The sequence below is a fragment of the Volvox carteri genome, assembly GCF_000143455.1.
Source record: "Volvox carteri f. nagariensis unplaced genomic scaffold VOLCAscaffold_14, whole genome shotgun sequence".
Lineage (NCBI taxonomy): Eukaryota > Viridiplantae > Chlorophyta > Chlorophyceae > Chlamydomonadales > Volvocaceae > Volvox > Volvox carteri.
Window position 1 is genome coordinate 652,107 of NW_003307557.1, and position 24,075 is coordinate 676,181.

General features: G+C 55.4%; 5 protein-coding genes across 5 annotated transcripts in view; 2 read left to right on the top strand and 3 right to left on the bottom strand.

Annotated features, from left to right (window-relative positions):
- VOLCADRAFT_89774 (uncharacterized protein) overlaps positions 1-1,826 on the bottom strand; it is a gene marked incomplete at both ends in the record, with an annotated part of 23,358 nt that extends 21,532 nt beyond the window's left edge. The window contains 3 exons of the mRNA XM_002949442.1: positions 399-579; positions 1,147-1,260; positions 1,821-1,826. Of these exons, the coding sequence (XP_002949488.1) occupies positions 399-579; positions 1,147-1,260; positions 1,821-1,826 (301 nt within the window). The remainder of the gene's footprint in view (positions 1-398; positions 580-1,146; positions 1,261-1,820) is intronic.
- Positions 1,827-3,712: 1,886 nt separating this feature from the next.
- VOLCADRAFT_89775 (uncharacterized protein) lies at positions 3,713-8,649 on the top strand (the record flags this gene model as incomplete). The annotated part of the gene is made up of 8 exons (XM_002949328.1): positions 3,713-3,850; positions 3,919-3,993; positions 4,312-4,437; positions 4,661-4,768; positions 5,822-5,899; positions 7,156-7,203; positions 7,556-7,774; positions 8,452-8,649. The coding sequence occupies 8 exons, from the start codon at positions 3,713-3,715 to the stop codon at positions 8,647-8,649; spliced, it is 990 nt and encodes a 329-aa protein (XP_002949374.1).
- A 3,084-nt stretch (positions 8,650-11,733) lies between these two features.
- psaG (photosystem I reaction center subunit V, chloroplast precursor) lies at positions 11,734-14,614 on the bottom strand (the record flags this gene model as incomplete). Its single annotated transcript, XM_002949443.1, has 7 exons — positions 14,569-14,614; positions 13,991-14,160; positions 13,565-13,676; positions 12,647-12,951; positions 12,340-12,423; positions 12,085-12,194; positions 11,734-11,821 (listed from the first exon to the last, which is right to left on the bottom strand). The coding sequence occupies exons 4-7, from the start codon at positions 12,743-12,745 to the stop codon at positions 11,734-11,736; spliced, it is 381 nt and encodes a 126-aa protein (XP_002949489.1). The 5' UTR covers positions 12,746-12,951; positions 13,565-13,676; positions 13,991-14,160; positions 14,569-14,614.
- VOLCADRAFT_89777 (uncharacterized protein) lies at positions 13,264-15,928 on the top strand (the record flags this gene model as incomplete). Its single annotated transcript, XM_002949329.1, has 5 exons — positions 13,264-13,374; positions 13,976-14,087; positions 14,402-14,571; positions 14,980-15,127; positions 15,651-15,928. The coding sequence occupies 5 exons, from the start codon at positions 13,264-13,266 to the stop codon at positions 15,926-15,928; spliced, it is 819 nt and encodes a 272-aa protein (XP_002949375.1).
- Positions 15,929-18,584: 2,656 nt separating this feature from the next.
- elg16 (acetylglucosaminyltransferase) overlaps positions 18,585-24,075 on the bottom strand; it is a gene marked incomplete at both ends in the record, with an annotated part of 7,204 nt that continues 1,713 nt past the window's right edge. Inside the window, 10 exons of the mRNA XM_002949444.1 lie at positions 18,585-18,729; positions 19,219-19,427; positions 19,830-19,997; positions 20,481-20,612; positions 21,411-21,486; positions 21,780-21,940; positions 22,227-22,291; positions 22,599-22,667; positions 22,894-22,997; positions 23,691-23,816. Of these exons, the coding sequence (XP_002949490.1) occupies positions 18,585-18,729; positions 19,219-19,427; positions 19,830-19,997; positions 20,481-20,612; positions 21,411-21,486; positions 21,780-21,940; positions 22,227-22,291; positions 22,599-22,667; positions 22,894-22,997; positions 23,691-23,816 (1,255 nt within the window). The remainder of the gene's footprint in view (positions 18,730-19,218; positions 19,428-19,829; positions 19,998-20,480; positions 20,613-21,410; positions 21,487-21,779; positions 21,941-22,226; positions 22,292-22,598; positions 22,668-22,893; positions 22,998-23,690; positions 23,817-24,075) is intronic.

The window sequence follows — 24,075 nt, forward strand, 5'->3', positions numbered from 1 at the left end:
AAGGGAAGATACCAGAGATAATAAACGGATAGGATAGGATGGGATGGGGGTGAAGGGGGGAAAAAGAGGGGAGGTGGGGGAAAAGATGAACCACGAACGAGTGAAGCTGCTGCCAAGGAGCAGAACTGACCAGTAGTAGGTGGGGGGGGGGGATTACATGCAAAAAACAAAGGAGTCAAAAGGGGTGGGAACAAAGGTAGAGCAGGTGATAAAGAAGAGTTGGTCAAGAGGGGGGAAGCTTGCTTGTTGGAAACCTAACCACTTGCCCTCCCACACCCCACAAACACCACACACCCCAGCCCATTAACCACACATACACGCACATGTGAAGAAAACCCCGACCGACCGACCGACATGCATACGTACACTTATACACACACACACACACGCCCCCTCACCCTTCATGCCGTACTCCTTGAGCCAGGCCTTAGCCCCCGCCACCGCCAGCGCCCCGGCCGGCTCCAAAATGGATCTGGTTTCGTTAAAGACGTCCTTGATGGCGGCGGAGACTGCGGCGTTGGACACCAGTACGACACCGTCCACCAGTTCACGACACAGGCGGAAGGTCTCCTGACCAACCTGATGGGGGTGGGGTGGGGGTGGGGGAGGAGGAGGGGAAAGACGAATCACGAGCAAGTGAAGCTGCTGCCAAGGAAAGACTGATGCGCCAGAAGTGAAGAAGGCATAACTGACGAGTCGGCGGCCCACGGAGGAGGGGGCGGGGGAATACGAAGACCGCAGATGAGTGATGGTGATGTTAGGGGGTGTAGGGGTTGGTGGGAAAGGGAAAGTTACAAAGCGTTACAGTGGGTGAGGTGGAATCCATGCAACATGTGCAAGGAATCGATGGGCGGTTGGGTCTAAGGTTAGTTAGTTGGTTGGTTGTGGTTGGTTGTGTGTGAGTGAAAGGGGGGCCCCGCGTGTCAGAAACAAGGTGCATCATTTTTCAAAACACACACACACACACACACACACACACACACACACAGATACACATATACGCGACACACGGCACGTAACCCCCGGTGTCTCCCCCCATTTCCCCCTCCATTACTACTCCTAAGCTCTCAGGGCATTCGCATTTGCGTCTGGATAACGATCGCTCTTCCTTTTCCTTCCCCACTCCCCTCCTCTCCCCCCCCCCACCTGTTTCACCGCCACTCCATCCGCGAACGCATCCACCCTGGACAGCACCACACGCTCCCCCCGGGCCAGGCTCACAGCCATGGCGTTGGCCCCTTCGGGTTCCACGCCGATGATCTGGAAGGGAAGGCGAGACGGGGAGCAGGAGAAGGGAAAGGGGGGTTAAGACGTAAGACTATGAACCACTGGCGAATGAAGGAGAGATACCAGGGGAGATAATAAACGGATATATGTAGTGCCAGGAGAAGCTTTTCAAATGCTGCTGCATCAGGAATATATTTGTAAGCTACAGGCCAATAAGCTAATGACTTGGAAAGTAGTCATATGGCGGCGACGCGGGACCAGCTGGGTTGCGGAGCGAAACACTAGCTGGCAAGTTCATAGTCCAAAGAAGACAGAAGGCAAAAAACGCAGCAGAAAAACTACCTAACCAAGAGATGGAAGGGAAGTCTTATCATCAAATCAGAGAAAGGACGGAAAACGAAGTGGTGGTGGCGTTGGTGCCGTGTAGAACTTACGGCGGCAAAAAAGAAGAAAGGGTATTATCGGAACGTGCAATGTGATGATGTATTCAAGAAGTCTACGTGGAGGCGACGTGGAGGCGAAAGAGGAAAAAAATAGATTTTTGCTATTGCTATTGCTGCTGCTGCTGCTGCTGCGACTGCTTGCTTGCTGACATGCATGCATATTGTGTTCCTCCCAGCCAGGCCCCCCCCAGCACACACACACACACACACACCCCTCTGGCCCGACCATCCCAACCAATCCAAACGTTCTCTGTATCTCTTCGTCAGTTTTGATGGATGGTAGTTCCCTGGTGCCTGATTAGGCAGCGCCGTTACACGGATTTCATTATTTCCTTACTATGGATTGGCAGGGGCTCATCCACACGGTTTTCCTTAAAGAGTGGATGGATTCGCTCGTATTGATGATATATGTGTGTCTGTGTGTTGTTACACCTTGAATTGCGTTACTCTCCGAAGACTGAATAATGACCCATACGGACCCTACGACGGCCAGTCCAGACTCCACGGCATCCCCAGTCTGAGATAGATAACTCATAAAACGCATAGGAGACTTTTAGCCTAGCATTCAACACAACAAGAAAAAAATAGGCTGAAATAAGTTGGAGCTACCCAGACTGGTATGCCGTAGCAGCACGCCACGTTATTTCTTACCCTCCTTAGCCAGACAGATACTGCTGATTGGGTTCGCCAACTTCAGCTGCTGGTCAAGCGCTACCATCACCAAACATCCTTCATAACCTGGTCCAGCTGAAACCTGAAAGAAAGCCCCTGCATGCGTTGGGCGCTCCAAGAGCACATGGTTTTGTATATATATCTAACCAAAACGCAACCGGATGGTGGCAACTGAAGGCAGCGATTGGAAGAATGTTGTCCGCTTAAAGATCGGGGATGCAGCCATCTCCTGAGTCGTACGTGGTACTGCAGACAGCTTCCGTGGTTCCATGATGACGTGTAAAGACGACGAAGCTCAGAAAGGACTGGCCCCCGGGGGCCCCCCCGATCGACTTTCCCCTCCACCTTGCTATTATCGCTTTGCCTGCAAGAATTCACATGCATGGTCACATCACATCACATCGCATCACACAGCCGTACTTCCACTCCCTGGGCAATGCATTAGTGTCGGTTGGTCACAACCCGGTCTCAGCAGTAGCAGATAAAAGTGGTGCCGGGAAACTCAACGCAGGAAAAGCTGTTTGGACCCGTGAGTTTGGCTATCCGCCTTTTGGTTGGTAACCAAGGAAGTGAAAACAGTTGCGCAGAGCTGGCTGGCTGGAGCTGTTCTACGGAGCTGTACTTTGTGGTGGATGAGGATCAAGATGGATGGTATATTGGATTCCCAATCCCTCCTTTACGGCAATGTAACCTTGCCAAACTGAGCCCATGTGGAGCCCATGTTTGCTCACGGGAGGAACGGCGGGTCGAACGGGTTAGCACGGGTAATGAGGTCCACTTATCATAGAGGACTTCCGTATAACAGTGCGGCTAACTCGTCATGAAATTTCCTGTATAACAGCGGGCCTTACACGCTCTGGGAAAAGTGACGCCTCGGCGGGCTACCATTAGCTCGCATGGACTGCTGTGCCTGAAACCACCTGTCGAAAGGTTTATGCACTTAAAAAGCATCTCCACGCAGCCGAGCAGCAGCAAACAAAGCTTTGGACAGTGATCGCCATCGCCAGCGCACTGGAAAAAAAGACACCTGCCGGGACGCCCGACTGGGACATCCGAGTTGAGAAAAATAACAGGCCCCGTAACGTTATAAAAGGCCCCGTAACAGCGCACTGGAAAAAAGACACCCGCCGGGACATTCGAGCTGACAAAATAACAGGCCCCGTAACGTTATAAAAGGCGTTTCAGAGGATAGATCTCGTAAACGTACACGATGGACATCAACATTTAACATTAGCATAAGACCCCCGTGGGGCTTAGGTTTTCATGGCTCGTCCGTGCTTGAGAAGCTTGGATTGTAACATGTCCATACATCAGTGCGAATAAAATTCGGAGCTGCTCTTTTGTATACTCATAGAATACAGGTTCCCGCAATGTCTCTGACACTATCGGAAGAAGGTGAGCTGCAAGTGCAGGCTTACCTGCGCTTCGCAAAACTTAAACGAGACCAACACGTACGAGAGGTTGTTTCTACGATTAATGACTTTAAAGCAGAGCACATTCATCAGGGGGTACGTTACAGATGTCCGATTGTTTGGCGTCGCGTTGCTCTTTATGATATGATCACTTGGCAACATAGGAGATGTACAGCTACAAGGAAGTAATCCAGTTATTCCAGGAGCTCGAGCAGGAGACGAAGCAACTTGTAGACAAGGTGTGGTACCGTTAGCATCCTCATAACTCGTCCCTTAAATTAATGCATAAAAAACTCTTGGTGGTGTGCAGTCCACGAGTGGGCATTAACTCTCCTCTTACCCGTATGCGCTGTCAGGACCTGAGTTCGCGCAGCAGTCGCGTAAATCCGAAATTTTACGTTGTCCTCCTTATTGCGACAGCTATATTGAGTCCAGTCGCAATTTAGCTGTATTGCGTGGCTTCATCTTGCATGACTGGCTGTTAACTATCTATCCTGTGCTTGCGGAGTGCCTGCTGGTCCCTAGCTTCTGACGTGAAGTGCTGCTGATGCACCCAGGAAATCCAAAACGCCTACCACGCCAACGCTCTGCTGGTAAAAATTTTGCTCAGCCAGGCCCAATCTCAGGGCTCAGACCTTTTTGTAGACACTCACGCGCTGGAGAACGAGTTTTTGCTAAAGCAGGTGCGGCATGTGAAAACGCCACGCCGGATGTAATGACACTTTGTCGTCCTCCTTCCTGACTGATCTGCTACCTAACCTGGGCGTGTACATGTGTTCTGCCCTTTTCGTTAAGATGTGTGTTTGCCAAAGCGTTGGGACGGTGTGTTCAGCCCAACGGCCGTGTGTACGACCGTTTTTCCCCATCCATCGGTTTGCACGGCCACACCTCTATGTATACCTGCAGATCAGCTCCAGTGAGGTCACTGCACTATCGCGGCCTGCCTCGGATTTTCTGCAACGAAAAAATGCTGCGTTGGGCAAGCTGGGAGCCGTTGCCACGATGGTCACACAGGTGCGTGCGGTTAGTGTGTGTGTGTGCGCATGGCCATATGTCGCATGATTAGGATGGCGCGTGTGATGTATTGACCCTGATGCGGATGCGGATGAGCATTGTGGTATCCAGTTATGCTGAAATAATGAAAGAAGACTTCTGCTTCGCTTCATTGCTATCAGAGTAATGTGCTGCACTTACAGGTGCCGTACTACTACACTTAAAGGTGTCGTACTAGTTTTAAGATTAAAGACTGTGTTGTCATTACAGGCTGTCGAAAATGTATATGTCCGCACATATAAATTTTTGGAGCAAAGTTACCATACTTGTTTTTACTGACACTTGTATTCAACGTTGTGAAACAACAACGTTATTTTCCTACAACACAGCCGACAAATATGTTGGGTCTTTGGGCTGTCGTTGGCTGTGCGCGTTTCCCCTTCATTTCCCCTCGCGAGCCTCTGCGGGGCGAGGTGTTCATGTGCTAAAAGCGAGCTGTTGGTAGCCAAAGTGTCGAGTGTTGTATCCTGTAGGGTGTATCAGGGGATCTGCATCCGCCGATCGGTGCTTTTCTGTAGTCGTGATACAACATCGAGGGATTGCCTCTGTGCGCGGGTTGCTTGTTGCAGCTTCGTAGCTTACTGTTGGGAACCTAGAGCATTGATTCCCTTCCGCTGTTGGCTCTCCGAACACGTGGTGTATTCGAGATCTTAGATTTTGGGTTCTACTTTTGCCTTGGCTGATACTGACGTTTTGTACCTTTATGCCTCCTTGAGCCCTGTTTCGTGTGTTGTGCTTAGGTTCATGATGGTATTACCGTAATATATTATATACCGTAATTCGTGGCGAAGCAAAAGATTGGTTTTTTGGGTTCAGGGGTTAATGATATACGACAAAGCCAGGGACAACATGGCTGGTGAAGTTCTTCACTGAATGGATATCGAAGTTTGGCGAAGATCTGGAACATCGGACAAGTAGCCGGAACGTGTTCCAAACTTTTGAGAGCGTTTGGGGGAGATTTGCCCACGTAACGTGTATGGACGGGTTCCTCGTCGGCCGCTTGTAACCCCCCAGGACCCAGCCCTAATCACGGAGCGGGACAAGCTCAAGGCGGATCTGGCTTCGGCTCAGGAGCGCTTGATGAAGCTGCAGGTGGGTCGCTTTGTATCGTGACAATATTGAACAATCGGAGCAATCTCCAGCGCGCGCGTTCCCCTAGTTACATGATACGAGAACGTTATGAAAAAACAGGGCTCCCCGGGGCCCAGTGGGCTATAGTGTCCACCCCTGCCGCTCCACCCCTGCCGCTCCACCCCTGCCAAGCCGGACTGTCTCATGATAGCTCGCGGAGGTTTTAGGGCAGGAACTAACTGTGCCGACGTTGAGGGCGGTTTCGTGTTAAGGCAGACTGCCGCTATACCCGATTTCCATTGATTGGGACAGAATGCATGGCCAGCTTCCCCGGAGGATAGATTCAGGTGTCGTCGGTGGCGACCATCCTATGCCAGTATGCAATTTTGGACTTTGTACCCGCATTGTAGGCGATTATACGTATGCCCATTCAGTGCGACAGCAGCGACCTAGTTCGACCTATTTCAGGGGTTGCTTTTCTGGTGATTTGCCCTCGCAAATGTCCTCCATCAAAAAGGTCGAGAAAGCCTTCTCCAGCTACATGAAAAGATTTGAGAAAAATCGCCTACAAAGCCCCGCACTATTACAGTGGGTGGAAATGTCGCGAGGCGTGAGGTCCATTGCCACCGAGCACAGCGGCGCCTCAAAGCTCGAAGGTCTTTTGAGCTCCATAGGAAGGCGATGCAGCATGATGCATTGGAGCCGAACAGTTGTCGACCTAAAGGATGCATAACCTACGAAGATTACGCAGTACACTTGAGGTTTACCACAGAGGGGAAGTCAGGGGAAGCAGCATGAGAAAGCTTTGGCAAAGCAAGCTCTGTGGATTTATCCTGCTGACATGGATGGCACCGCACCGACTAAATGTACGCATGGGGATAGATCCCGGTGGTGAATATGCGTGTTGATGAAACGTACAGATAAATAAATGTGAATCCGCAATATGTCACTGGTGGGCTATACACATCTGCACATCGTGAAAAAGCAGCCATCTCTTTACAAAGAGGTTATTACACATGTGCACAGGAATTTTTGCGATAGCAAGTCGATTTCCAGCTGTCGTAGATCTCGGTGTATTGGCTGAAAGACATACAGGACGCCGGTGGTGGGTGCAGAACCTGAGCGATTCACTGAGAAATTGACTAGGGTAACTAGATGAGGGTGCCCCGAAATACCGGGGAAGGCAGGGTTTCGCAGGGTAGCGGCCGCAGGGTGAAGATATACCCCCCCTGTCCCACACATCATACTGCGTACATTCCCGCGGGGCTGTGTTGCAGGAGGAGACGACAAAAATGATGCGCGAGCGCACAACCTTGAACCACCAGGTGCGGAGTAGTGAGCCTTGTTTGTCCTATAGGTTGCTGCGAGTGAATGGCGTCGTGATACATACCTGCGTGACCTCCGCGCAGGTATGTAGGAAGGCGACACGATGCGTTTGGACGTGTGCCCCTATGTTGCTTGGTATACAAAAAAACGCTTAGCTTCTTGACGACTAATCTGGTTGTACTACGGTCGTTAGATGCGTCGCGCGTGCAAGGTGCTCTCTGCATCCTTTTAGTGGTCCTGGTTCCCGAGGTTCCCGAGGCCAGCCGCCATCTGACGGCCCCGTGTTATGGACTCGAAACGGCCCACTGACGGACTCCTTCGGTTACCTTACCTGCATTTTCATCTACCCAGATAAACGACATGAAGGACGAGTTGGCTGCCAAGGATAAGGCTCTAGCATCTGCGCTTGCGGGAAACGAGGCTTCCGCCGGTAAGTTGCAGAAGCAAATGGAGCAGTTGTCCGCATCGGCAACAAGCAAGTCGCAGATAACGGCGGCCGAGATGGAGCAGTTGAAGAAGCACGCAAGCGGGCTGAGTTTCAAGGTGGCTGCGTGCATGGATGAGCTGCAGGTAGGAAGGGCACAGCGATGTGGGAATAAGGAGGATTTCCGATAGGGCAGTGGGACAGTCTTGGCTGCCTCGCTGCCTTGACGAATGGAAGTCAGATCGGATCCAGAGATGCAGAAAGATGTTCTTCAACCCCCAAGGTGTCCATGGCCCTGCTTGTGTATCTTTGTCCGGGCAGTGAGCTACTATTATGCTAACCTGCAATTTTCGTGCTGTTGGGATCTTGGGAGAAGCTGAAAACAGTTTTTACCAGTGTAAATGTCTGCCCAAGGTGCTAGGCATGTGCACGCGAGAAATAGTCGCGGTGTTTAGGACATCCACCGCTTGGCGGTGGATGGTGGGTAGCGGAGTCGTTCCATTGCAGTTCCACACGCAGGGTTCCCAGACAAAAGACCCGAAACATTAGCAGCGAGTACGGCTTGGGGCCTATTTGCTGCTGAGGAATCCCGCTTGGCTACTCCTCTACCGGTGTTAGTTGTCCTGCCCAGATTTTGTAATTCGTAGGTGGTAGGGTATATCAGGGAAGCAAGGAAATTACAAACCGTACCAAGTGCAAACCTAATACTTGGACGCGTGGCGATGGCATGAGCAAGATCACTCGATTGACCATTGCCATGTCGTAGTAAAAGAAAAACTTTAAAAAGCCCCACTTTTGTTGTGGCTCCACTTCCCCCGCCCAGGCCGCTCGAAACCAACTGGCCCTTAAGGACAAGGAGCTCAGGGCTGCGACCGACGCTATTCACGGCAAGCTGCAGGAGAGCAAGCCTTTCCTACAGATGAAGCAATTGATGCAGGCAAAGAGCCAGGAGGCTGCAGCGTTGCGCAAGAAGTTGGAGAAATATGAGCCGCAAAATGTGCCTAGCGCAGACGTTGCTTAAATTTTCCTGTGAGGATTGCGCGGTTTGAGAGCCGTTGCCTGCTCTCTCTCTATGGGAAGGAGTCGAACCGCTGCCGAAGCTCGTTGACATGGGCTTGCATCTGCTGCCTGATACGGACGGAAGATATTTGTGGGATTGATTGCGGATGTAAGCATAGGAGTGGAAGGAGTGGGTTTCTTCTGTACATAGGAAGTACGATGGTTTAGCTGATACCTAGTAAAGTGAACAGAATGGGTCCACTGGACAATGAATGCATCTACTAGCAGGCAACACACGTCGAATTTGTCTAGGTACGGAGCGAACGAGTTTGTTAATTCTGAGCGAGTTCGTTAATTCTGGAAACATGAATGTAAATGCTAAAGAATGTGGCAGATGCCGTCGAAGTGGAAGTAGGAGCCAACCTTCCCCTACGAGCATACATTATTTTCAGCAGCCAGCGTCCTTACGGCTTCTGTTCTTGAGTTTAGACCCTGAGGCTGCGTCCGTCCGTAAGACAGCACGCAGATAGACTGGATATACGTCACATGATCACATTGCTTGATCTCGAAGGTTTTACCTCGGTGTCGTACCCGCTACAGCGTGAAGGTTTTGCAACGAATAGTACCTTGCAAACGTTTGCAAGGTCCATAGCAAATTCTTGGAGCGCCGCGCAGCTGTTCAGGCTTCCTCATTTGCTGGTCATATGCAGGAAGCTAGCAGCTTTTACGGACGCACCAGAGGTGGAACAGGCCAAAAAGAGGGGCTCATGCGTTGGGTGAAAGCCAGCGATCATATACCGGACAGAAGTGCTAAAGGAGTTGGAAGTGCTATGCGAGGTGCCTTTTGTCAGAGGCCAGCTAGGTTGTACGGCGTCCGTTTAAGGTGCGCAACAGCTGCAAATACAGGTGTGTTGGTAAGGTGCAGATCGGCGAATTCTCGTTCTCGACAGTTAGCCTACTAATTTTTATATTATAGCTGTATGTCACTGCCTTCAAGTTCAGCTCAATCACAGCGCTGTTGTCCCAACACCAAGTAACAATATGTAAACAGCAGCTGCCTTCATGATGCCGACCGAGCTGCGGTAGCCTGATAGTGGTCCACAGGGTGGCTGCAAGACAGACGGTCCGACACATCCAAGTGCAAGAGAGTGTATGTATATGTGTGTGTGGTCAAGCTGATGGGTTGTATGATGTCCTGAGTCCCAGGGGTCCCAGGTCGTTCACTCCCTTCCAAGTGCCTCCCGAGTGGATGCCGAGTGGCTGATGAAGAACTTGCTGATGACAGCTGGAAGAGACCGATGTCCCGCCTAAAGAGGAAACATCTCCATTAGTGCCTCTCAGCACCCAAACTGCTCAGGGGTCAAAGAAGAACTCATCCCAATAGGCTATTGCCAGGGCTGGTGTGCACAGCATCATGGTGGTTGCCAGCTGTGTGGCTCATCCCAGGCAGTCCTGAAGGTGTCTGAAGTAGTGGCAATGGCAGCACTAGTAGTCAGACATCACGCCAGAAGCTCATGGTCGTGGGGCCTATTTACCTCTAGTTCCCAACATCCCAACCTACAGCATATAAGGACCTGGTGCAATCGCTGGGGGAGGGTGGTCTCCCTGTCAGTGAGCCACCCAGGGTGTGCCCCCTCACAGTGCCCCCATCCAATTATAGTAACGACACGCCTTGGCCTCGCTGACCCCCGCGGGGAACTCCCTGGGTTCACCCAAGCACATCCAACGTGTGTCAAGCCTCTTCAGAGAGTCCCTCAGGATGCTTCCCTGGGGCAGCTTGAGGGTGGGATAATGTGCCAACAGATCATCCCCACGCAAATCAGCCGGGGGGCTTACAACCAGGCTGGTAAGAAAGGTCGTGACCTTGCTTGCCCAAAATTTAGTGTTGCAGCCAAGTGCCAGGCCCAGGTCAGCGACAGAAGCTCTGTAACACTGAGTGCCCGGTTTTTTCACTATGGATTTCCAAAATCTAAGCACTAAGTCAGCCCAATGAAATTGTAGTGGCCTCGGTGACAACTCACGGTACAGCAGAAGCATAGTTGGGTTCCTGGCCCCTACCACCGTCCACATGAACGCGCGCTGCTCCTGGACCATAGGATTTGTCATGGCAATTTCGAAGCTCACATTAATAAAACAGGATCAACACTTGCACTCCGTAGGAAAGAACAGGCACGACTAGTGCATTATGAAGGGCCAAGTTGAGCTTGGGTACAGCACTTTCCTTGTCACGACAGAGGCCCAGAGTGGCATGTATCCCTGCCGCAAGTAGCTGGTTAGTGCAGGCGGTAAACCGTTGGCCTGTCGCTTAGTGCATCCCGAGGTACTGTGCCGCTTCATTATGGGGCAATACACGCAACATCTCCCCACCCAGCCGATACACGTAACCCACGAGCGACCCCCACTCAGTAGGTGTGCCCCTGAAGACAAGCACCTTACACTTGGCTCCGTTAGCGTTCGGGCGTGTACGACAAGCTGTTCGAAGACTACTTAAGGACTTGCAGTAGACATGAAAAGCGCGATGCTTCGAAACCAGTTGTACCCCTGAATGGATCTGTTTGCTTCAGTTGCGCATCTTTGACGTCTAAAGATATGCGAGGGGCGACGTTTTACCCAATCTTCATTGATCCGCATGCATATTTGGAAGGCTAATTGTTGTAGCGGGCGGTGGTTTGTGGGGCCCAGAATCTCTTGGTCACTTTTTGCAAATGAATTCTGAGTCACCCCAAAGTTACAATGGAACACGCCAAGACATGACGACGTTCCCGGTTCGCCCGCTTTCCTGCCAGGCTGTTGGCCCCGCAGGACACACCAGTCGAGCGGCATGGCATGCTGTCCGGACACCCTACGATGTTGCAGGTGCCAGCATCACCATATGGAAGGTTTCACGGCTGAATATCCCTTGGTAAAAGCCCAGCAGCGACAGCAGCATGAGCCTAGACATTCAGATAGTTCACGTTTGAGCCCTCACAACCGCCTCCCCGTGCACACACCGCTACGGCGGCTGAACCAGCCACATGAGAAGCTATGGTGTATATAAGCTCTCACGTTCTGTTCACTAGCCAATCATCAACTCGATGTAGCAAGCTTGGTGAGCTAAATGCCCAGTTTACGCCTGCAGCGAGTTAATGGCCAAAACGGCGAAGCCAACAGCGTGGCCCAGAGCACCCCAGCCGAACACGTCGATGATGTTGAAGCTGCAGTGGGCAGAGGGGAAAATGGAATGGAAGGTCCGTCAATAAAGTCCGGCCATGACACGGTCCAAATTGAATGTAAACAAAATGTTGCTGGAGAATTTGAATACCTAACCGCTGTAGTGCAGATGTCTCATAGTCGTGTAACAGAGGGACCGACTAATCGTACCGAGAGAGACACATGAGCAATTTGGGGGGGGACAACGCACTACCGAGTAGCCGTAAGTTTCATTTGCAGGCAAGCGGCCCATCCCCTCTGAGCTTACCCAGCCGGGTCGTTGGTGCCGAAGACGGTGCTGGTCTTCTGCAGGTCATCGAAGTAGGTGGTGCCAGTCGTCTTCGGGCCAACAGTGGCGTCGAAGTTGGCCTCACGGCGCTGCGGGACAGGGAAACGAGCCATGCACATCGACAAAGGATCAGCTACATTTACCGCCTTTGCACAAGCTGCACATGAAGCGGCATGTAACCGACAGCTCAAGAAGCAATTAGGCTGGCATAGTCAAAATCAAATCGGCTCGCACCTGGTAGGGCAGGAAGACGAAGCGGCCCACAGCCAGGAAAGCAGCAGTACTGCCGCTGATCACCAGCGCCGGGTCCAGGGCCGCCTGGGAATGCAAGGGATTGGAACTCAGGTGACCATGAACTGGCAGTATATAGAAGGGCGCTCACACAAGCACCATCAATTAGATATGAAAGGAAATTCCGTCGGCAAACCAACTGCATACGCTTGCGTTGTCGCTAATCCCTGCTAACCTAGATACGCGATCCTAAATGTGCAAGGGAACGACATAGGTAATATCCCCAATGAAGTTAAAGAGCAAACGACACACGGTAAAAGCTTGCCTTCGTCACAACGGTGCGACGAGCCGGGCGGCGAGCCGCGGCAGTGGCGCGCAGGGCAGGGCGGTTGGCGAGGGCGAGGGCCATTTTCACTGTGGAGTCTTAGGCGGCTGTCCTGGACTAATTGCAACAAGCGCTCGCTCAGCACTAAGAAACTGATCCAACGTACGGCAAGAGATTGTGGTCTCGGTGCCATGCTCCTACCGCAAGCACAGGCAGACTCGTCTTTGTAGGCGTTATTGAATTCGTGAATGAGTCACGGAAGTTTTGCATGAACCTGCCCTACAGAACGTCCCGAATCAAGGAATTTGTGTGCCCTTTCCCAACCAAATTCAAGCATGTTCCTTTCCAAAGCAAAAACATCAGCTTTACGTCCCGTTTCATGTAACGGGAAGCTCAAGAAACCAGTAATATTGCATGCATTGCCGAAGTCAATTGGGGCAGGCGATCTTCCCTCTCCGGCATCCGCACCAACTGGCGCGGAATGTTCCAACTGTCTCAACTTCAGCTCCTCACTCCTTGTTCACTCTTCTGCACCAACGACACGCCGTGAGGTCTTGGTGGCACTACCGACAGCGGCTCTCAACACAGCCCTCCTGGGCACCATGCTGGCGAGAACACGACCCGCTCTCGCCGCCGCTGACTCTGACACGCAGCCCTCCACCAGCGGTCGGGATGAAGTGGACACCACTATCACACACCGAGTGGGTAGGGCGGTAGGAAAGTAGAATTTGGTGTTCAATTGCATAGTCTTGATGTTGGGGAAGGTTATATGCGTGGAATCAGGGGTTTCATTCGCAGCTGGCCATTAGTGCTGCGGCGGTAATCGCTTTCCAGATCCTGCCCCCAATTTGCCCCAGAAGCATTGTAATGCCATGGGGGCGGGCTTCATGATAACTGGAAGTCGCCAGCCAGGAGCCATGTCTCCAAAGTGGGAGGGACCTGGCGGCCTGCCGACTCCGGAGGGAGCGGAGGGGCAATGTGCAGTCTGCGGTCTTTTCCATCAGCTGGACCTCTCTCTCTCTCTCCAGTTGGCGCACCGCCGCCTACCTGCACGCACAACCGTACACCGCTCCGATCAGATATGGCGAAAAGGGGCCTGTTTGGTTGTGTTGTGTGTCTATTGGAGTAGTAGTGTCTATGTTCCCCTCCCCTTCCCTCCCCACGCACTTCCCAACCCAACATCACTACCTACCTGCTTCTGACCCCGGTTCACATCTGTTGTATCCAAAACCCCAACACACGGATACTCTCATCATCCCACCTCCGCCCTATCGCACTACCCCTCTCTCCCGGCTGGTCCGCTCTACTCGCCAGGTGGCCCTGACCATCGGTATCGCCGCGACCGCCCTGAAGCGGGCTGAGGAACGAACCATCGGGGACAAGTCCATCATCCCGGAAGCTACACCGATAGGGAGACTGGTCATTGGTGAGGAGGGAGAGGGAGCGGGAGAGGCGGGGGGAAGGGGGGAAGAGGGAAAATCTACACGGCCTGTGCTGTGTGACAGCGCATTTCCAAGTCGGGAAGATTGAAACTGAAACGAAAGCGATGGAGGATGCGAAGGATTTTAATGTCGTGCAGTGATGATGCAGTTCCGCGGCTCAGCGCCACGAGCGAGGGGCACATGGTGACCACATCCTCAGCACCCTCAACTGCTGCTGCAGATGGGCGTCAAGGATGGTCGGGGGGATGAAGGCTGATATGCTGACGCGTCCTTCACGCGGTTTCGCTGTGTTCTGCAGGTCTGTACGGCAATGCCGTACCCCGCACGGTGTCCAATTTCCTCGCCCTGGTCGAGAGCGGCAACCTGGTTGGCACCACCTTCAGCCGGGTGCTGGCAGGGGAGTACATCCAGGCGGGAAAGCAAGGGGCCCGGAGGCTGGGTGCGGTGGAGGTGCCGGCCTCTGTGCAGGTGAGTGCAGGGGGAGGTGAGGTAGGGCAGCACCGTCGGCGGCAGCACCGGAGAAGTGAGCTGAGCTAAAAGGAGGAGATGGGCTGGGCTGGGTTGCGGTGGTGTGTTCTGTCCTGTGCGGCAATCCTTGCAATCCCAATCGGTTTTGGGCGCTGGTCCGCTGCGCTTCAGCGCTGTGAAGGGAGGAAAGACCTTCCCATCCCTCTAGTCCGCTTGGGGGTCTCTGCGCCCGTTCCCCGTCGACTTACTCCCAGGGCCCCCCATCGCCTCCCGTGCCACTGCTGCTGCCGCTGCCGCGAATTGCCCCTCTCCCCTTCAATCTGGCCTCCTCCTCCTCCCCTTCCTCTCTTGCACTCCTCCTGCAACTCCCTCCATCCCTCCCTCCCCTGCCGCCGCACCACACCGCAGCCCAATACCGAGGTGTCCGAGGCCTCCGCCTTCCGTCTGCCCCACTACCGTCCCGGCACTGTGTCTCTGGCCCTGGGCGAGAACGACGAAGAGCCCTCACTGCGACTGAGACCCGAGTACCGGCCCGTGGAGTTCCTCATCACCACAGGTGGGGGGAGAAAAGGGGGGGGGGAGGGGGGGAAGGGGAAATCATATGCGAGGAATTGGGAAAACCCTAAGTGGAGTGCTGACACGGCGGTGTCCAAGAGGTCCGAAACTGGCCCCAGTGAGTGAGCCCTAAGAGAGGAGGGGCGGGGGCGCTCACGGCCCATCTTTGGGAGGGGTGCCGGACGGGTTGATCTGACGGTTTGACGTGACGTGGACTAGATTTCATTGGGAGATTGTTTCGGAGAGGAAACAAAACAGCACCCGAGTAGGGGAGGTGGTTCCGCTGCAGTGGTACTCCCCCTCACTCGGCGGCGGAGTGACGCGATGTCCAGTGGAGGTGGAAATTTGCTGCCTCTCCCTAGTACGTAAAACTCTCCCACATGCCCTCTTATGCTTAGTGGATAAAGTAGCCCATGTTTGAAACGTATTCGGCTCTCATCCCGTCCCGCCATTGCGTTCCATTCTCCCCGTCATCGTCACCGTCATCACGGAGCTCGTCCGCCCCCTCAACTTCCTGGCCTCAGGTCCCGGTCCCGTGCCTCGCCTCAACGGTCAGAATATCGTGTTTGGTCGGGTGGTGGAGGGTATGTCGGTGGTGGGACAGGTGGCCCAAGTGCCCGTGTTCGGACCCTCCCCGGTGGGAAACAGCCTGGCCTTCAACAGCTTGGCGGCGGCGATCGGGGACGACCGGGCAGCAACCGTACGGCGAAAGTACGGCAAACCACTCAAGGCTGTCGTCATTCTGGGATCAGAAATTCTGCCGTCTGGGGAAGAGGCGCCGAGTTCCGCTACCGCCGGGTAGAAAGGTTCAGCCATGCGGTTGTAGTTGTTGTAGGCGTTTGTCGGCTCTGTATGATGGAGGGCGGAGGGGGCCCTAAGGGCCAATGCGGGCTGACTGGCCCGGTGCTGTGGTGGGCAGCAGCAGCAGCAGCGCCAGGTACTAGCATTTCAGCTGGCTGATGGTCGGCTCTGTGTCTGGGTGTCAAATATTTGACCGGGGACGGCGGCCAGAGGTGGTGAGACCATAAGCCTGTTCATAAGAGTTCGCTTGGCCATCAGCAGCTCTTAAGAAACGAACTCACCAGTGTTTTTTTTTTGCGGAATATATTCCGAATTCGGAATAAAAAAATGTTCGCGGTCCTGGAAATTAAGAATAAATAATGTTCCGACCGTACAAGTTCATTCCTCCAGCCAAAAATGGGCTGTCCATGCCAAAGCCACTAGAATCTTACAGGAGACAAACATGTTAACCATATTATAGTACTTTAATGCCATGGATACTGTTAGGAAGGTCACGCCCGAAAGTCAACGAGGAATCGGACTTTTTCTGACCGGACCAAATGCTGCAAAATATTCGGACCCGAAGCTCCCAAAACGTGGAAGGCCATTAAAGAAGATATTAAACTTCACTGAAGCCATTAGCGACGGTAATGAAGACGGCCTAGAGGCCGTAGGCAATGTGGACGCAATGCTGCAGCCAGCCGACGACAATGATGCCACTCTTGTTGTCATCAGCAAGCCGGTACATGATGAACCGCTAATTAGCATGCAGCATCAACAGCAGGGGCCGCAACCAACTGTGTTTGGCGGTTCTGGTTCATTGCTGCTATGCATCATTACTTTTGCAATCTGGAAAGTCGTATAGTGTTATCTTTCAACGTGATGCAAAATGAACGACGGCGAACGAACTCTATTTGATCAGTGCTTGAGTAGGGTCTAACTGGTGTGTGTTTGCTTGGGCTCTGCAACAGCAGTCACCCGTGCAGCGTCCAAGTGGCCCCCGCTTCCTGGCGTGCAAGAGACACCTCTATGGAGAGATTGTGGTGTGCGCGTGTTGCGACATTCCCCAAACCCTGTGTTTGTACGAACAAAACAAAACCTCATTGGGGGGGGTCTGGGGGGGGCGTAGCCCCCCCCAGCGCCTGACAGATTCGGAATACCTTAATTCCCCCGATTAAAAACCTATTCCTCCGTTCGGACTGGAAAATTGTCGGGCAAAAATGAAAAAAAAACACTGGAACTCACGATGACTAACAAAACAACTGCCTACATGCATGTATGCATAAATTCGGGGAAATGCACAAGAGGCTCTTCAGGATAGTGGATCCTAACGTTGGACTTTTGCAGCCGGCGGTGACCTGCCAGGCTATTCGTACTTGGGAGTATATATGTATGTATTGACCATCTGAGCAGTACTACGCCCTGGGACACGGATGCCCCCACCTCCTCGGCCTCACGGTACGGCACGGCACGGCTATGGAGGTGTAGCACCCCGCCTGGGGCCCCCCCACGGGGTGTGGCAAGTGGTAATGATACACCGCAGAGGACATGGAGGGTAGGACTTGGTGAGGGGGGAGGTCCGCAGTTTGACGCCGCATGGAGGAGGAGGAGGAGGAGATGTTCATCAGCCGATATGCGCTGAGGATGATAAGCGATGGCTTCCAACGGCAACAAACAGCTAGTCGTGGCGGTGAACTGTGCTGCATGGTCTAATGACATATGGGACGTACAGATGTGATAACTCTTGTTCGAAGCGCATTCCTGGGCAGTCCATGGGTGGACCAACTCAAATCACCTGTGCTCTTCGGTTGTTCGGTAAAAGTGTTCGGTAGCCGTTACAATGAACATCCATATTTTCTTAGGTTAGGCACTACTGGTAAGGCACGGACCATTGCCCCCGGGAGATCCCGGGATCGAGACCTGTCAGGGTAGAAAATCCTTCCGATGGTAGACGGTAGAGTGCCCCTAGTCGATGGACGGTGGTGACCTGGTATAAAGTTAGCCTGCGAGCCGACCAGGAATGGAGTTGTGCCGCCGTCGATCCGGCAGATTCCATTGGATGCTGCTGATGGGTGCGGAATCTGAGCGATCCCCTGAGAAGTTGACTAGGGTGACTAGTTGAGGGTGTTTCGAAATACCGTGGAAGGCAGGGTTTCACCAGGTAGCGGCCACGGGTGAAGATATACCTCCCTGTCCCACACATCATACAGGGGACATTGCAGAGCCGCTCTTGTATGTACGTATAACAGTCACGTGTCAGGTGCTGGCGCCAATATCGCTATACTAATCTGCCTGAGAGGTGCACACAGTTCAACCACAGCTTGGTTGGCCCAACATCAACGCGGGACGGTCAACACAGTCTATGATGATAGAGGTGACGTCCACGAGCCATACACCCGGTTCGTAGTACCGCTCCCATCTCCCCGCTATCCCTCCGTGAGTGGTGTGATGGCAGTCAGCCCCATCCGCCAAAATGGCAAGGGGTGACATGTAATTCGGTAAATAGTTGTAAGAGGAATACTCCTCAGGACAAGGACTTTTCATTAAGCTCCCCTCCACTTCTGACGCTCTGTCCCTCCTCCCCCAGCGCCCCAAAGCTCTCTCAGCACGGCCCAGTTGTCGTACGCTTCCCCCAGTCCGCCAGCGCCCCTCCCCGCCCCAACCCCCCTACCCAGCTGTCAGCCCCACAGCCGGGGACATGCCGCCAGCCGTGTCTTGAACCCCTTGGCGCACATGGCCCCCCCAGGTACCCCCATGTAGCCCCCGCCCCGCAGGACCTGGTAGCAAGACCGCTCCCGGAACCGCAGGTCCCGGGCGGCGTGGCTGCAGAGACCGGGGACCAGACCGGTGCCGGGAGGGGGAGGGAGGGTGTACGAGGAGGAGGAATTCTGGAAGAAGGAGCTGCCGGAGGTCCCGGTCCCGTTAACAACGCCGACATTCACAATGTCCCCCCGGCCCGCACCACCCGCGTCATCACCCCCAACTGTTGCCAGGGCCCCCTCTTCTCCCTCCCCCTCCCCATCCCCGACCACCACCCGCTCGGCCCCATAGAGAGATGAGTTCCCCTCAGACTGGGCGTCTCCGAGGGCCGCAGAATGAAATCCAAACCCGGATCCCACCTCCCCTCCTGTTGCCGACACTACACTCTGCCCCACCGCGGCTGCTGCTATAGCCAGTGCTGCCTGATCCTGATCCTGACCCTGACTACTCCTAGCCCTAGCCCCGCTGCTATCGGTCGGCTTGCCCGCCTTCGTGTCCGTTGTCCCCCCTGTTGAGGTTGGAGTGCGCCGCTCCACCTTCCCGTCCAGCCACTTGAACCCGGGGGGCGGGCGGCAATCCATGAAGGCCGCAAAATCCGGATCCAGTCGCCTGAAGTCCTGCTGAGGGGCATCTGGATGCGCGGCCCGCACGCGGAGCACCTCCAGCGTCGTCTCGAAGGCGTCGTACCGGCCGTCCTCCCCAAGTACGGCACCTGTGATAGTGCTGTACAGCATGTGCTGCGCGGCGCAGTGCATCCGGGACTGCGGGGCGCCACCGCGAGAGGAAGCCACCGGGAGGAGGGAGGGGTAAAATACACACAGACGCACACCATCAACAGGACACACACACACACACGAGGAGGCATGGGTCAATGCGCCACTACAGACGAATGTGGGCTGACGATGACTAAAAACCGCAAACAAACAGGTGACAAGCCAGGGGGGCAAAACCACTTAGAGCGGGTGCTGCTGCTGCTGTTGCTGCGAGGCGTCAGTCAGGTTAGAGGATGCGGTTTAGGGGGCCCCATGCCACCACCATCACCGCCACCACCACCACCACGAGCACACACAGCACCACCACCCAGCACGGAGCTCGTCTCAACCCCAAGCTAGAACCTCCAACAGCGAGCAGCACGCCGCCAGGTAACCCCCCTGGAGCCGCACCTGCTTCTCCGCGAGCTGCTCCCGGGTCAACCCCCCCAGCAGCTCATGCGCCCGGGGTATATCCTGCTCCGCTATCCGCAGCCCCCACTCCTCCCAGCTGAGTGCGGGCTCGAAGGGCTCGTACACGCCGTCAGCCACCGTCACCGGAACGCAACCCATGAACAGGGCCTACGGGCCGGGGGGAAGGAGTAGAGGGGGCCCCAGAGGGATGCCAAGGTTCGGTAAATGCTCGGTGTATGTAGGAATATCCACTTGCCCCTGCCCCTGCCCCTGCCCCTGCCCCTGCCCCTGCCCCTGCCCCTGCCCCTGCCCCTGCCCCTGCCCCTGCCCCTGCCCCTGCCCCTGCCCCTGCCCCTGCCCCTGCCCCTGCCCCTGCCCCTGCCCCTGCCCCTGCCCCTGCCCCTGCCCCTGCCCCTGCCCCTGCCCCTGCCCCTGCCCCTGCCCCTGCCCCTGCCCCTCCCCCTGCCCCTGCCCCTGCCCCTGCCGGGAGTAGGTGAAGCTCTTTGTCAGGAGGTCATCGTCGCCTACTGTGTCAAAATGCATATTCCTTCCCTTTTCCCCCTCCCCCAACCCCCTCCCCCTCCCCTCCCCCTCCCCCTCCGTTCCCCCTCCCCCAACCCCTCCCCCTACCCCACCCCCTACCCCACCCACCTGTATTTGTCTCTGTCCGTGTCCCGCACCCGGAGGCGCCAGGCAGAACACCGACCTGCTCATGTAGTGGCTGTAGCGGGGCTCGGAGCGCACAACGTGGAACCCGCTGCGGTTCCAGTGAGACACGAAAAACTGAGACACACAGAATACATGGACAGACAGACACACAGACGGACAGACGGACGGACAGGCGGACGGACACACACACAGACAGACAGATGGACAGACAGACAGATGGACAGACAGATGGACACACACAGACAGATGGATAAACAGACAGATGGACACACACACAGACAGATGGACACACACACAGACAGATGGACACATAGACAGAGAGACAAAAAAGGGGGCAAACAGCACCAGCGAGGGGCGCGGGGGCGTTACGGCGGGGGGAGAGGCGACCGAGTTCAGGGTGTGTTGGGGATGCTCATTGGGGTGGCAGCAGCAGCAGCAGTAGCAGCAGCAGCAGCAGCAAGTCCCCCTTTCCTCCGGACCGGCCCCTAGGAACCCCTTGCCGCCTCTTTTGCCCTTGGCTTGAATACCCCGCGCCCCTCCTCCCCCTCCCCCTCCCCCTCCTCATGCTCCTCATGCTCTCATGCTCCTTACCGTCTTCCCCTTCCCCAGGGGGCCCCTCGAAGCCCCCAGTAGTCAGCAAACCCCACCCAATGTGTCTGTGTTTGTCTGTCTGTGTGTCCGTCTCTGAGAGGGAACCTCCACTTGGTTTGATCTGGTCGCGTGCCCTTGGGGCGCACACATACATACATACACACATACACACAGCCTCTACCACATCGACCCCCCCAAAACCCTCCTCTCACCCCGCAAGTACCCCCCCTCAAACACCCCATGGAGCTGCAAACGACACGCGCCGATGAATACACTCCCCCCGGACTCCTCCCCCCGCACACCATTTCCGTACCAACGCACCTTCTCCCGTACTCCCCCGCCGTACCACTCCGCCGTATCGTCCCCACACGCTGGGAAGGTGTCGGGGTTAGGCCGCCTGATGGCCGGGGGGTTGTGGGGAGAGCCGGTTTCGATTAGTACGGCATAAGCAGCAGCAGCAACAGCGGTCGTCGCGACGCCACCCAAGTCACACGGTACGGCAGGATCTTTGTGGGGTGAGTACGGCCACGATTAAGAGAGCACCCCGCTGCCCAATCCATCCCCCATCCCACCCCGCTCTCTCCCCCACCCCCAACACACGCAGAGGACGCATGAGTACAAAACACACACACACACACACAGACACACACACGCACACCACCCCTCCTCCCACCCAACCCCGTCACCCACTTGGCGTCGTGGCATATCCTGCCCGCGAAGAACAGCAAGGACTCGTTCCTAGGACGAGCTGCCGTACGGCGTGAGGCGGCTGTGACGGGATGCAGCGGAGAGCGGTTAATACCGAAATGTACGAAGTGCCCCGGGGAGATGTAGACGGGGATAACCACATCCTGATAGATACATGGGGGGGGGTTAGCGGGGGGTGGGGGGGAAGACGAACCACACACGATTGAAGCTGCTGCCAGGGCAAGAGAGTATCAAATGGGGGGGGGATGATATGGGGGTTTCCCCACTCAGACGAGCAGTTAGGGGTAGTTAGGGGCAGTTAGGGGGGAGGAGTAGGCGAAGGGAAAGCGTTGTCAGAATTATTGTTCTGCCAGAATCACTTTCTCCTTCTTATACACATTATACACACATGCACATACACACACACCGGGCCGCCCGCCCCCCTCTCACCCTCTCGGGTCGGAAGGCCCGGGTCCACCTCTGAATGTTGGGGCGGTCGGTGGATAAACCCCAATCTGGGTGGGGGTTGGGGGGTGGGGGGTTGGGGGGTTGGGGGGTGGGTAAGGAAATGCGGAAGGCGGAATGCGGCTAGGCAGCACACGGGAAGAAGAGGACCCAAAAAAGATCGAAAGTGCCCAGCCGCGTCGGGAAGATCTGCTGCCGTACACCACCCCAACACCGTACACCTCCCGCCATCCAACTGCTCACCCACTGTGACCAGACCTAACCCCCTTTCCGACACCCCCTCCGTTTGCCTGCCTCCGGCCAGCCCCTCCCCAACAACACCTTCCGGTCCACCAACCCGGTCTGTCGCTTGCTCACGTGTCAGCCACGTCACGTTCAAGCTCATTTGCCGTACATCCTTCGCCACCTCCCCCAGTCCCCAATCGCCTGACAGCAAGGGGTGATGATGAGGGGGGGGTTGCGGTGTCGGGAGAGTAGCGGGAGAGCGGGGAAAGAAAGACATACAGACAAACAAGCGGGGCAGAGGGCCTTCAGGGGCCCCGTGGGGTCCCAACAGAAGCAGGAAATCACAGCCAATAATAGCGAACACTGAGGCCCGGAGTCCTTGAACTCCCTTTTCCCCCCCCCCCTCGCCCCCAATACCCCGGGGTACCCGTGTGCAGCACCATATGCCGGTGTCCCTCTGTACGGTTCCACCAGGGGTGATGCGTACGGATGTACGACAAGGCCTCACGGAGAAACCAGGAGTCACTGAAGCTGTGGGAGTGGGGCAGTCGGGGAGGGGAGGGGGGGAGGGTTCGTGGGAGTGGGTGGGTGGGTGGGTGGGTGGGGTATAGTGCGTGGCGCCGGGGAAAGTTGGAAATACGCAGCGAACGGTCGGCGGGTGGTTGGTGGTTGGTGGTTGGTACCATGAAAACCTGGATGATGGTGTTGGTGGCATGTTGTTGTACACACACATCCCGCGATTCCTCCTTCCCCCCTTTCCTCCCCTCCCCACCCCTTTCCCCCCTTCCCCCCTTTCCCCCCCTTCCCCCTCTTCAAGTTGTGTTCGGGGCCAGTTACCCAGGTAAGCCTTCCCCTCCTGCGTGCCTATCTGTGCAGCCTGTCTGCTGATGTTGCTGTGCACATTTACCTCCGCTCCCCCCTCATCTCTATTACTTTATCAGCCACCCGAACCTCTGGAGAGATAGGACGAGCCCCTGTCTAGGCGGGGTGATCTTCCCGGGACACCACATTGCGCCGGCGGCTCGCCACCGGCGGCAGTAGGCTGTGTATGTGGCTACATATGGGCACACCCCCAAAACCAACTCATGGCAGGGGCTTTCGCTCACTGGTGGAGCGCGCGCTCCACAAGCGGGGGATCACCGGGTCAAACTCGATGAGCACATAAGGTGGTCACATCATACATGTTCCGACATACATAGGTTTGGTTAGGTTAGGGTTCCGCACCTCCTCTGGCGTACGGGTATGAAGTACCAGTCCGCCAGGTCTCCATCCGCCACCCGGGCCCCAGAGCCCAACAGCCGCTGCCAGAAGTACACGTGGAGGGGGCGGTCCAGGCGCCGGAGGTTGGACCTGCGGGGGGGAGGATTAGGGCGGGTTTAACCCGGGGGGGGGGAGAGGGTGGCGGTGGGGCCCAATGCTGCGGGTGCAGTGCCGGGGGGGGGGGGTAAGCGAAAGACAACTGGGAGGAACCCCCAAACCCGCACACGTACCCGGGCCCCGCGGACCACCTCCGATTGGACGCCCTGCCGCGTCAGCGTGTGCACCCTTATGCCCTAGGTCGCGTACATCAACAGGGTTAAATTTATCCTTCCTCCCGAACACACACGCA